Below are 13,578 nucleotides of genomic sequence, written 5' to 3'. Positions count from 1 at the left end.
TTGCTCAGATAAATGTTCACCCATTTGATTATGTGCTGCTGAAGCTTGTTAACAGCAAAGTTCAAATAGCAAATATGCTTATATGTTGGGCTGCTAAACCAATGATTGTAAAGGGAAAGGGGTGTCTGTTAAGAGTCCTATGACCTTGTCAGAAACTGCATTGTTTTTTACTGAGAAAAGAATGGCTAGTGAGATAATTTCTTATCTGAGTAGTTTAGATACAGTTTTCTCCCAGACCATTAAAAGTGAAACAAGAATAGAAATTGGCCTGCATAAATTATGTTTGAGAGTATGACCTCTTTGGGGGACTGCCAAGATTGTGGCCAAATTTCACAGACTGGGAAAGTTTCTACAATCTAATTATATGTTTAAGATCTGCTGGAGTGGTATTGATCAAATATGCTATCTGTTATGACAGCCCCAGTATCTCCATGGCTTATCAGACTTCTCAGTTATCTGCTAACCTCATGCAAGGTGACATTATGGAAGCTAAACAAGGTCAAGAAACTATTAACTTCTGTAATACTAATCACAAGTGTATGAGCCATAGCATGCCATTCTGGATTGGATATATTTGTTGGACCATAGGTACCATTTACTCAAAGTGTCTGGCAAAAACATCCGCAAGCTTACTGGGTGAGGAGAAATGCTGATTGCTGATGTAATGATGCTATTAATTTGTCTAATCATTCAATGAAACTGCAAATATTTGTACTAGAAGGATATGAGTTTTTCAAATAACCATCAAAGGATGAAGCCGTCACTGGTGGCTTACTGAGCTCTTAGCTGTGTAGCAGATATACTTCTGGTCATTAATGTTGAAGATGACTCTTTGTACAGTATCATGATTCAAAGAGAGTCCAGTGTCTGTTAAATTAAGCTAAACACATACAACAAATGTGTCTAATCTTTCCTGCAAATTACTATAGTGCCAGCAGCTGAAACAGAACATCAGAAAAAGGTATCGCATATATAAAATAAATTTCAAGTACCATCTATGAAAATTAATAATAGTACCCAGTGCCATGGTGTAGAGGGATAAAGAGTTAACTATGGCTCAGGTAGCTCAGGTTTGATCAGCATCTTGGGCAGCTGAGGTGCTGGCAGGAGAGAATGGGCCCCCCATTATGGGAGGAAGGTGTGTGCTTTGGATACACTATCTCTATTTGATTTATCTGATGGAGACCATGGAAACAACTACAAACTAGTATCCTAGGGTGGGTAGGAAGTTCTGTTGATATCATCTCCTGCTGGAAGTGAAGGGTGGTTCATTCCAGATTTTTGCCTTATATTTTTGGTCTGTTTCTCATAAAATGGTTGTTTTTCTGGCAAATTACAGAGGACTGAAGTCAGAAAATAATGGCAGGCACTTAAGTTTCAGACTTTTTACGTTTCAAAAAATGAATGCTAATGGAAAAACTGTTATTCTATTAACTTTCTACATTTATACGAAGAATATTTAAAACTTATTCCAATTTTTGGGCTTTTGTACCACCTCTGTTTATGGCTTTGTCCATATTTCTTGCATTAAGACATTGAGAAGTATGCCCAGCACTGATGCCCAATGCCCATTCCATTCTAGGGGTATTTCTGGGTATATGCATAAGCAAGGAAAAAGGAGGTAAAAACAATCCCCAGTCACAGCAGTGTGATGCTACCCCAGCGTCTCCTTTATAACCCCAGACATGAATCAGGGCTTAGCTTGGAGGAGCATAAGATGGGTCCAGCAGATCCTTTGTATGAGATGAGGAATTGAAAGCAGCTGATGGTTATGTGTGGGGAGCCCAAAAGAGAGGAAAAATAATATACTCCATGCTGTAGCGTAAGAATGCACCATATTGTATCATGTCAGAATTTCACAATGTGCACAGATAACCTAAAACAATAAATAATGATTTCAAAATGACACCTGGGTATTTTTGCCTCTAGAAGTATTGACATATCCTCCCAGATATAAATAATGTACATGACTGCTTTAAATTCATAGGTCAGACTGAACAAATATTATGGTTACAGTTAGGATGGCATTTTGAATATTTCATTTGATAAGCTCTTTAAAATATTTGCAAAATCAGCTTTAATAATTAAGATGCCATAATCACCAGATGCACATTGTATGGTTATATTTTGCTTGGTTTACAGTCAAAAGGTCGACGTTGACATGTCCGACAGCCACCTCCTTGACCATGGTAGGAGCGACAGTCAGAATGTCGACGTTCCTGTGTACGCCCATTTAGAAGAACGTACACAGGGCAGGGATTCACAGCATTGCTGTGAATGGGGGATTTAGAAACTATGGATGACAGAATTTGTCGACTTTGTTACATCCATCATACAACCTACTTAATATGTCTGAGTTGACATTATTTGTCATGGAAATCACCATTTGCGTAAGTGGTTTTCATGGTTTTGATAGTAAACCTATTTTGCTTAGATAAAAATGTAATTAAAAAGAAACAAAGATAAAATACCCAAATGTGTCTGTATAGAAGGCAGGAAAAATGATGAGGAGCTGGGAGTTTGCAGAGGCAATTTTCTGATAAGTAGATGATGCAACGTATGTCATGAAAGAAAGGCACATACAAAGCCATTGTCATATAGAAAATACAGAAAATGTATTTAAAGCATGAGGGACTAAAGCAAAAAGGAATACTGTTCAAGTACAGTGATGTTTCCAAATAGTTGTTGTGTCTTTCGGCTTTTCCCGGTTAGGGGTCACCACAGTGGAACTCTGGTCTGCTAATGATTGGCAGTAGATTTTTACGTGCCAAGTTGCCAGCCCTGATGCACAACCTTCAATGAAGGTACGCCCATTCACGCATGTCTCCACACAGAAGACACCCTAGCTGAGAATCAAACAGGACAACGTCTTACTGTGAGGCGACAACGCTACCGCAGCACCAACACCTTTCATAAATGAAATGTCTTCTCTTTTCTGCCAGTCTCTATTATCTAATCCTTTGTCGGTATTTGATTCCAGTATATTTTATATTGATTAAGTCATAGTACATAAAGATAGCTTTTACGTTAGAAGAAAGGAATGACTAAAATCACTTTCCTACCTCTCCAATCATTCCGTTCCAAACTCCTTGTATCTTCTTTCCATGCTTCCCATTTGTTACTAGGTAGAGGTCATACGAGAACTTCACTGTTTTTGCTAATTTCTTCAGGATGTCAATGCAAAACCCCTTACAGCACAGTTTTGTGTAGGGATCAGCAAATCCAATCAGGCTGCAAAAAAAAAAGAGTATTTTTAGTGCTTTTCAAATTACCACGGAGTACTTATGAATGTGAAATTTACCTTAAAAGAAGAAGGGGAAAAAAAACATCTAAACAGAATAAAATAAATACAATGATAATAAGAGGGCTCAGACATGTGCTCTTACAGTCAGAAGATGTGACAAAACAACATAATTGCATAAATTTGTTCTCTGAGATACATCTAGGCAAGTAGATGGAAAGAAAATTGGCTGCGAGGTTGCAATCATTGATACAGGATTATTAAAACAGAGACGTAAGGGGCTAATATAATAGACTTAAGGAATAAAGCAGATTTTTAAAGTACAGGTCCTGAACTAGAAATGTGGTACATGCCAAGCATCAGAATAAAGAACTACACTTTAGTAGGGAATACAAAACAATATGAAAAGAAGAAATGCAAATAATTCTGATGAAACAACCTAATCAGTGAGAAAGAGCACAATATACTCCAAGGTGGGCTAATATAGTTAGGTAGCAATTAAAGTAAACTATAAATGATGGCAAAATATATTCAACAAGACTAGTACATGTTCATTTAAGCACTAATAATAGGGGTATCAAAGGTTATAATGACTACATTGCAGTATCAGGGATGCACAGCACCTCTGAGTGCTGATTCCTTTGAATGAGATGTTAAACCAAGGCCCATAGGTGCTTAACTCTGGGTAACATGAGGTGAATGTTAAAGATCTATTTGCATTTATCAAAATATATTTATTTAAACAACACAACAGTAAAAGATATATTAGCTAGACCTACTGGCATAGATGGATAAAGCTCTATGACCCAAGCAATCTGAATTAAGATCTCAGCTTGGATGCTTCAAAGAGCAGTCAGGGAGGGTAAGCAGGCCCATCTGAAATGATAAAAGTGTGGAACCACTCACTAGCTGTTCCAGTCCTTCGGAGGATGGAAGTGGGCCTATGACTTTGGTGTATGAGAGTGGCACACAAAGCCACCAGAATCACTGATTGGTGGTAGCTTTCATTGAGCAAACACACAGGTGTATGCATTTGCAAAGGATAAGGCACTATGGCCCCCAAAGTGATGTGAGTCATGCATCTCACTGTCCAGGTGAGGAGTTAGGCAAAATACGTGTCCTTATTGTTTGGATGCCAGTGAAGATAAAGGCAACCCTTGTAGATCGGTAAATGATGGCTCGTCCCAGCTAGCTCTTAAATGAGCTCCAGTTTGACTGGGATTCTTGGAGATCCTTAGAAATACAGGCAAAGAGCATAAAAGTAAAGAAAAAATCACTGGATTCGCAACATTTTACAATATAAATGACTCTGCAGCAGCTGTCTTCCAACAATTAGATTCTGCAAAATAAAAATAAATCCCTGCAACATTTTCATAAAAAGTAATCCCATATCACATCTCATTTCTATAATTCATTTCCTCTTTTTATTTTATAATAACCTAATCAGATAATCCTGCATTTCTGTTATTGCATTCTTCTCAATCCATAACTTGCTGTACTTATTTATAGAGTAACTTTTCACCAAAATGCTCCATTGACTAATAAAACAAATGCTTTACACAGCTTATTTTCTAACCTTCATGGACACTTTATGCAATTAGTGTATTATATTTTATTCTGGTTTTTGTTATATATAAATCAGGTATATTCAACTGCGTTTCCAGTGTCTTACTAATGGCCTTTTTTCTGTCACACAAATTCTGCCATGTACTTCATAAAATTTTCTAGGCTGCCACTGATGCAGTAAGTGTCACACAAAGTTCATCAGTTTAATGCATCTTAGCATTCTCTGATTTTTTTTGTTAGAATTTTACATATTTGTTATCCAGACTATTATAGCCATCTTTTAAATATTTTTGTTACAGTTTTCTCATACTGCTATCTTTTCAAAATCCCCATTATAGTCTTATTTTCCATTTTATAATGTTATTAAATGAATCTCATGTTTTGCTCTATTCTTTCTTCTTTTTTACCTTTTTTGTTTTTCTCAATTCTTCCACCAGTTTAAGTAATTTTATCTAACAAAAACACCTGATTATCTTTTCTTTCCCCTTATAGACATACAACAAGGTATATAATGATTCACACCATTTTAGCTCCCTGTCTTCCTCCTCCTTCCTACATATATTCTCTTCTCTATTTCAGTCTTTAATTTAATCTTGAAATTACTATTATAATTATTTTTGAGAAGAGACCAGTTGGCATAATGGTTAAGATCTTTGCCTCCCATGCACAAAGTACAAGGCTTGATCCTGACCTCTAGCCAATGTCTGTTTGAAGTTTGTATGTTTTTCCTGAGTCTCTGGTGGGTTTTTCCTACCTCCAAAAACATGCTGAGTGCTTCCATCTCAAACTCATTGATGAATTATGGTAAGAGAGAGCCTTCAGAATGCAGTGAAGGATGTCATCACAATTTGTGACAAACTCATGGCAATCAGACTCCAGTGTGATGATAGGGCAGAATTAATAATGAGTGACTTGAATGCACATATTGGCACAGACAGAATAGGATATGAGGACTACTTGCAAAATCATCCTCATTGAAAGAGTTGCCACAATCAGCTGCAAGCGGTGGTCAGAGAAGACTCAAAGATCAATAGAGAGTAGGCCAAGTTACCACAATCACCTGCAAGCAGTGGTCAGAGAAGGTTCAAAGATCAACAGAGAACAGGCTGAAGACCAGTAGGCTGACTGAATACCCTAAGAGGAGAAAATAGGAGGGGTTGAAGAAACACAGCATGTGTGAAGATTACAGAACAGATATGTGGCCAAGCCAAGCATGGTGGTTGAATGCAAACGCCCAGGAAGTTGGAAGGATGTGGCATTACAGGTAGACTCTGAGCAAGACCTTCAGCACAAAATAGGGGAATGGAAGGTACATGGGATAGGATGCTAATAGCAGCAAATTGGAGAAATCAGAAGAAGCTGGGAAATGAGATGGAATGGAAGATAGTGGAGGAGGTTAATAGCTTCAAGTATATGGGGGAATGGTTGAGGAGAGGGGAAGTCTGAATGAACAGCTCAACTGGCATACAGTGTCAGGTGCAGTGTAGGACAGAAGAATGTCAAAGAAACTGAAAAGTAAGGTGTATAAAACAGCAGAACAGAAACCTGGGCAGTAAAGGCACAGCATATGGAAATGAAGCCCCTGAGAATGGTTGTAGGAAATACACTGTGAGACAGACAAAGAAATTACGACATAAGAGCAGAAGCCAAACTAGTTCCAATTCCAAAAAAATATCAAAGTGAACAGATTAAGTGGGTCAGGCACAGGTGCAAGAAAAAGCAGAAGAGAATCTGGTGAAGAAGATTTGGGACAGACTGGAAGAAGGTAAGACAGCGCCCAGCAAAAGGTGAATGGATTGTGTGACAGAAGATCTGTGACAGGCATGAGTGTTGATTCTTCAGGCAGGAGTGTGGCATTGAACAGAGAGACAGAGAGATAGTGATGATAGTTAACAAAACACCCTGACCCCGTGTTGAAAATGGGAAAAAGGGTGTTGATGATGATAATGATTAATCTTGAGTACTACAGCCTCTGAAAATACACATTACTTAGGTCATTAAAATATCTTGTACAAAAAAATAAACAAATAAATAAATAAAAAGAAAAACACTCCCAAATGAACAACGTCATGAATAAACTAAAAGCCTCTTTGGAAAGCTACACAAAACATGCTCTACAATCATACAACTTATTTTATTTAATACATTTATCCACTGCATTGTACCAGCATCTTTCCTTTCAAAAATGAAATCAAGCCCCTCTGATAACCTGTTTACATTTTTCTCAACCAATCTTGACTCAGGCTTTCTGCACATTTTCTTAAAAGGTTTCCTGAAGTCCTTCTTTAATATTTTCTTTTAAGATCACACAACCAGCTCTACAACTTTTTGGTAGCCTATTCTCTTCCCATGTTTCTAATTCCCATCTCCTATTTGTTTTTAGCATTTTACTATCATGTTCATTCAATAATTAAAGGAAAACTAACTAATGAATACCTCTGTATTCCTACCCTAAATTGGCAATGATTATGTACCAAAACAATTAATAATGGTTGAACTTAGATGTATTCTGTACCTTTTTACACTATTAAGTGCACATTTATCAACTTCACTTGTTCCAAAATTTAAACAGTTACTAAAGCTTTGCATATCCAATGCAAAGTCCATAATTACTGAAATATTTTCCCAATGCATATAAATGAAGGGAAATAGGTAATAATTTACAGAGTTTGATAAATAGCTCTTTACTTTGGGAAAGTGCAATCCAGAAATATGAGGGCTGCAATGCATACTGGTAGCAAAAAAAGAAAAAAAGTAAGGTTTGGGTAATAGCTAAAGCAGAAAAAGAGTTAATGTAATGAAGCATTCAGTAATATAGTAGGCAAACCATTCTGACATGTATGTAAAAGGATACTAGTGAATAGAAAGTCCAAACTACTCTGTTGGGATAGAGTCTGTTGAGGCAATGAAAGAGAGGCAGAGACTGTTCCTCAGTAGTCTAAATGACATTTAGAAGAAGGACAAGGCTTTGAGATGGTCAGCATAGTTTTTATGATTTAGACTTTTGATTTATTTTAGTAAGAAAGCATTGTGGGCAGTGAAGTTGTGTCAGTTGTTTAGACAGGTGCATAACAATGGTGACATTATACTCAGTGATTGGCTGGATGAGTGCAGAATACTAGACCTATCAAAGGCATTTGACACAGTGTCCCACAACAAACTTCTTCATCAGCTATCTATTATAGGCTGCACCCCACCATCTCCCCAATGGTTTACAAGCCACCTATCCAACTGCCAACAGTGCATCAAATGGCAAAATAAATTATCCCAAAATCAAACCAACATAGCTGGGATACCACAAGTGTCGATACATGGACCCTTACTCTTCAATGTTTTCACTGGCAACCTTCATACCTAAACATGCCTTAGCTCCATTTTCTAATGCGTAGATGACACTACCATAATTTCCTCCTTCAGTAACATACAATAACTACAGCAACTCACCCAAACCACCTTCACCTAAATGGAGACATGGCTGAGAGAAGCTCAGTTACTTTTAAATCTTAAAAAAACAAAAAACAAAACCAATCTCATCTGACTTTAAAAAATTCTCACAGGATAACACAGAAATTGAAACAGTTCCCACAGCAAAGCTTCTAGCTGTAACCATAGATAACAAATTAACTTTTGAACACCACATCTGCAATAGCATTAAAAACACACATCAAACTAGGAACATTCTGCAGACAAAAAAACTTTCTTGGATAGCTCCACCAGGAAAAAACCCTTGGCAACACCTATTTGCTTCTCCCACTCTTATATGCAGCCCCCTTATACACCAATTTACAATCTTCTCTTAAAAATAAGTTCCAATCCTGCTACCATAAAATTGCCAAATTTGCCACAGGTTACCCCTACCATTCCCATCGCTGCCTAACTCTGAAATAACTAAATTGGCTCAAGCTCACACAACACCTAAGCCTAGTACAGCTGTCTTCTACACATAAAAATGATATATACCCCTGATAGCTTCCCAGCCCTCAAATCTGCCCTAAAACCCTACATCTACTAGCATATTGGACTAATAGACTTTCCATATTTCTACACCCTTAACTTTCCCATCCTTCTAAGCATCTGCTTGCATCTAATGTTCTGATCCTCATTCTTTACCTTACTCCTACCTGATGAATATAAAAAAGTTTGCAATCTACCGCTTCACTTTAATTTAGTACATGTTTTATTATTTTATCTACCTCTCTGTACTTATTTTGTATTTCTTATTGCATCTACCTCTCTGTATTTATTTAGTATTTAATTATTAGTAATGTGTCCTTTAATACTTGTTTTTTTTTATATTGTTCATGTAAATTGTCTTAGGTTTTATGTATCATTTGGTGCTTTTCTCCCCGGGCCTCCAATGAAAATGGGTTCCTGACCCAGTCAGACTTTCCAATAAACAAATGTTAAATCAATCAATCAATCAATCAATCAATCAATAAATAAATACAGAGGAATGAATACGTCCATGGACCTGGACACAATACTCTTATTAGTAAGTAGTAGGACAACAATGGATAGATGGCAGACGAAGGGCAGTTCATTGTTTACACAGGTCCCCAAGTCCTTTACTACTGGATCAATTTTCAAGGATCTTTTGTCATTATTACAGTTGCAAGTGACATTTTGCTTGCCAATAGGTAATATTATAAATTTCCTAGTATTTAGTTTTAGTATATGGTTTTGGTTTTGAAAAGGCCCTCTTGGAGGATCATGATGTCCTCCAGGGAGTTTATGATGGCACCAAATTTACAGTTATCCACAAACTTTGTCATTTATAAACACTTAACAGTAATTGTGATGTCTGAGAAGTAGATTTCAAAGAGAAGTGGTCCAAGGCCTGAATCCTGGGATATGCCACTACTGACAGGTCTTTTGGATAAGGTGAAGTAGCTCACCCTTATTTCTTGGGTTCTCTGTTAGTCAGTTTATTATTAAATGAGTTTCACAAGAGTTACCATTTAGCTGGAGAGTTTATATATGACACCTGGGTATGGGTGGGTGTTAAACACCTTTGCAAGGTCTAGATATGCAGTGTGTACTGATTTGTCCTCATCCATTGCTTAAGCAACATTCTGAAAAAAGAAAACCAGATTAAGTAGGCAGGATCTGCCCTTGACAAATCTAACCTGGCTTGGGTCAAGAGTTTGTAGGTTACCTATGTCCTTACTTATTCATTCCATAATTATTCTGTCCATAGCCTCACAGATGAGAATGGTCAGACCTATGGATGTATAATTTCCAAGGTCCGTTGATACCCTGCCTTTGTGCAATTTCTGTATATCAATTTCTGTCCCCCTTCCATCTTGTGCAAAGCCTGTTTGAAGGCTAACACTGAGTAGGTTGTGTAGAGAGTCTGACCAGTCCTGTTTCAAGCTGAGCAGTAAGCAGCCTGACATGTTATCTGACTCCACAGAAGTAGTGCTCTTGGATTTCAGTAATGACTTGAGGACTTTTTCATGGGAAATTTGAGGAGGGTGTAGATGCAGATATGAAATCTACAAATGTAGGACTGGAGAGGGGATGAAGTTAAAGCCAAATTTATTCACTTGTGCCATGTGGGTCTGAGTATATGCAACTTTCTGACAAACCCACAGGCATCACAGGATAAAAAGAAATTGGTGTTTATTTTTGCATGCAATAGGATTTATTTTTCATGAAATATTCCTAGTAACTATGTAGTGCTGGGTATAGTTACACAGATAAAGAAGACTTTGTGGTTGACTTTTTGCTTGCATAGCAGTTTTACTTCTTATCTGGCTTTGGCTGATGAATCAGGCTCCAGAGTTCCCTGTTAAATTTAGCAATAACTTTTTTACCTGCTTAGGCCATCTGGGTCTGAGCATGTGTACTACAGACATCACAGGATATAAACAAATATATTTTGAGAGTTAATATATTTTTATATGCAATGATTTTTTTATTATAGAACCTATTTATATTTTGGTCACACCATCAGGGTTTATTTTTAATTTTGGCATTTTATCCCTTGGACGGGTACATGTGCATCTATGGAACCATTCACATGTGCACAGAATTTGGTCATAAGTTGTTCTGCATAGTCAGCGGACTATCGAGTTGGAACAGGCTATTGAATTTAGCCAGACCATCAATCAGTTTCATTAGCTTACCACTGGCATAATCTCTGTACACAGAGGTCTAGGAGAATGCTTCCAATTTGGTCTTAAGGTAAATGTGACTAATATGTGGTTCATTTTGATCATGGTGGGGCTTACAATTGGTAGGGAGCAGAGCTGTGTAACATAGTATGCTGGCGGTTCTCACCAAAACGGTGTGTAAAACTGATTTAAATAAAACAGTTGCTTTAAAAAGGTGGAAGCATTTTTCTACTAGGCCTAGATGATTCCTGCATGGTTTACCTAATAGCATCAACTATGTAAATTAATGATGTAGAAAAGAGAAGTTTGTAGGCCTACCAAGCCAGGGAAGTTGACCTCTCATAGAGGGGAATGTTTGCCTGGAATATTAAACTGGGTGTTATGCTGTGGAGTATTTTGAGAAGACCTGACCATCTTCATGAAAGCAATTCAGAGGGTAGAGATTCTATAGTTGAGCACTAAGCTATGGACTTGATTCCTAGCACTTGCCAATGCAGAAAAAAAGTATTGGACTCTTTTGGAAACAATTAAAGCACTGTTTATGTGCACTCTGGGATTTCTGATAAATAAAGGCACTGTAAATATCTTTCCTTATGTCCAGAAAGTTATTCTTGTACCCTTGGGTGTGTGAGAAAGAGTCTGTACCACTGCCTGTTGTTTTATTTTGGAATAAAACAGCACTATTTCAATACTCAGTGGACTTCTGGTGCATTAACACTTAACATTGACAGAGAAAGTAGACATTTTTGAGCATCCTTTTATGCTGACATTTAAATTTCACTGCATGTATGAATTCAAACTGTCTGAGCAAATGTATCCAACCTGGAAAGAAAGCATTCCTTTGCCATTGTACATTTGCCAGTGTTATGGTTTGCACTATATTACTGTTGAATCATGGTTGACAGAAAAATGGCTACAGTCAAGAGACTCATCAAGCCATAATCATTGCTGCTGTGGGTATAGTATCCACTGACAGAGTTATATCAGTGTCAAGGACCATCCCACCATTAAACATCTGACCATGGAGGAAGTTCTCAAAGTATACTTGGTGACCTTAGAATGGTAATCACCCCCAGGATGGGACAGGACTTTCTGTGTATTAATATATAGCACTGTTTGTTGGAACCCTCTTAGTAAAGCTTAGTGGGTGATTTTAAAAGATTATATGGGCGTGAGATGAACTGATTATCAGGACTATGAAGGAGCAAAAAATGCATTTCTAGTCTGCACTGGCAATAACTCGGCATCACAAGTTCAAAGCTGAACAACAGCAAAATCTCAGTTATGTCATAAAAAAAAAAAAAACATGTACTTAAACTGTGACTTAGATGATGACAGTCAATACAGCAAAAATAAAATGATCAAAATGTTAGGCAGTGATACATATACAAATGGTTTTACCTGCTCTTTATGAAAGTATATTCTTCAAAGTGATATTAACAATGTTGAAAATGTTGTTCTGCTGGTAGAAAGATTAATGTGCAACTAATGAAATAATGCTGTAAACTGAGCAGGATAAACCTACATTAAAGCATGTGTCATATTCTGGCAACAAACAGAAAGCAGCATAAGTAAGCATACCCTGTTTTTAATGTGGGAAAATGGGGCACATGCTGGTAATGGCAACATTGTTATACCCGTGAAAACTGTCACCAATGAGAAGGCTGCTATTAATGATCTTATACCTGTAGATAGTGGTGAACTGAATGCCAGGAGAAGAGAGTCCGTCTTTTACTATTATGTTACAAAAAAGTTAATTAAGTGCATATTTTAATTGATGGTAGTGAGATGCATGGACTATAAGGCAGTATAGAGATAATTATAATGGTACGGTATGTTTAGGAAGACCAGTACTAAAAAGCATTTCAGGTAGTCTGTATTTATGGAGACAGGAAATGGCGTCCCTTTACTCAACTAGAAATGTAAATTGTGTTTGGAAAGAAACCATCTTGTTGCTGAAGTTACAAGTTTAACACACTATATTATAATAGGGAAATATTTCACCATTTTATATATTTGTGGAGGCAATGGGAAGAAGCTATTCCTTTTGACAGGCCACTTTATCAATATGGATATGGGAACTAGCAAGTGAATAAAAACTACAAACATGCCTCTACCTAACCTGGAAAAAAATTGGAAATGCAACCACCAATTTCATTCATATGAGCACGCGAGTCTAACAACGATCATTAAAGTATGTTAGAAAGCCCTGATGTTAACTCACATTGAGACAGAGGGAGAACAGCCTAGAGGAGAAAATAAAAATGAGATGGGTAGTATCTACAGAGTGGAAAGATAGAAAGTAAGGGCTATTCTTGTTGAGCCAAACTAGAGAAACCCTAAACAGAAGCAAGAGGGTTCTGTTTATTATGTTTATAATGGAAAAGAACAGAAAAATAAGTAAAACAGAGATAGAAACTGACACTAAAGAATACTGAAATAAGCTGCTTTTCATAGGAGAGGTTTTAGATACTAAGACTTCAGAACTGTACCGAGTGGAGAGGAACTGTGCTTTCTCCCTCAGGACAGGCTGTCCTTGAGAAAATTTGAGAGTTAGCGTACCTTCTTGTAAGCTAGTTAAACTGTAAAATGCACAATGAAAACATGAGACTTTGAGCATAATAATGGAAAATAAGCTGAAGAGGATGTTATTAC

The 13,578-nt window shown here is 37.1% G+C and overlaps 1 protein-coding gene across 1 annotated transcript in view; it reads right to left on the bottom strand.

Annotated features, from left to right (window-relative positions):
• Positions 1 to 13,578, bottom strand: part of GRIN2C (glutamate ionotropic receptor NMDA type subunit 2C) — a 3,426,271-nt gene that overhangs the window by 853,505 nt on the left and 2,559,188 nt on the right. The window contains exon 6 of the mRNA XM_044085160.1: positions 3,063 to 3,231. Within this exon, the coding sequence (XP_043941095.1) occupies positions 3,063 to 3,231 (169 nt within the window). The remainder of the gene's footprint in view (positions 1 to 3,062; positions 3,232 to 13,578) is intronic.

Source organism: Protopterus annectens, chromosome 10.part0 (assembly GCF_019279795.1).
Source record: "Protopterus annectens isolate FY-2018-M chromosome 10.part0, PAN1.0, whole genome shotgun sequence".
Taxonomy (NCBI): Eukaryota; Metazoa; Chordata; order Ceratodontiformes; family Protopteridae; genus Protopterus; species Protopterus annectens.
The sequence above is the reverse complement of the archived record's forward strand: the minus strand, read 5'-3'. Positions and strand labels throughout refer to the sequence as shown.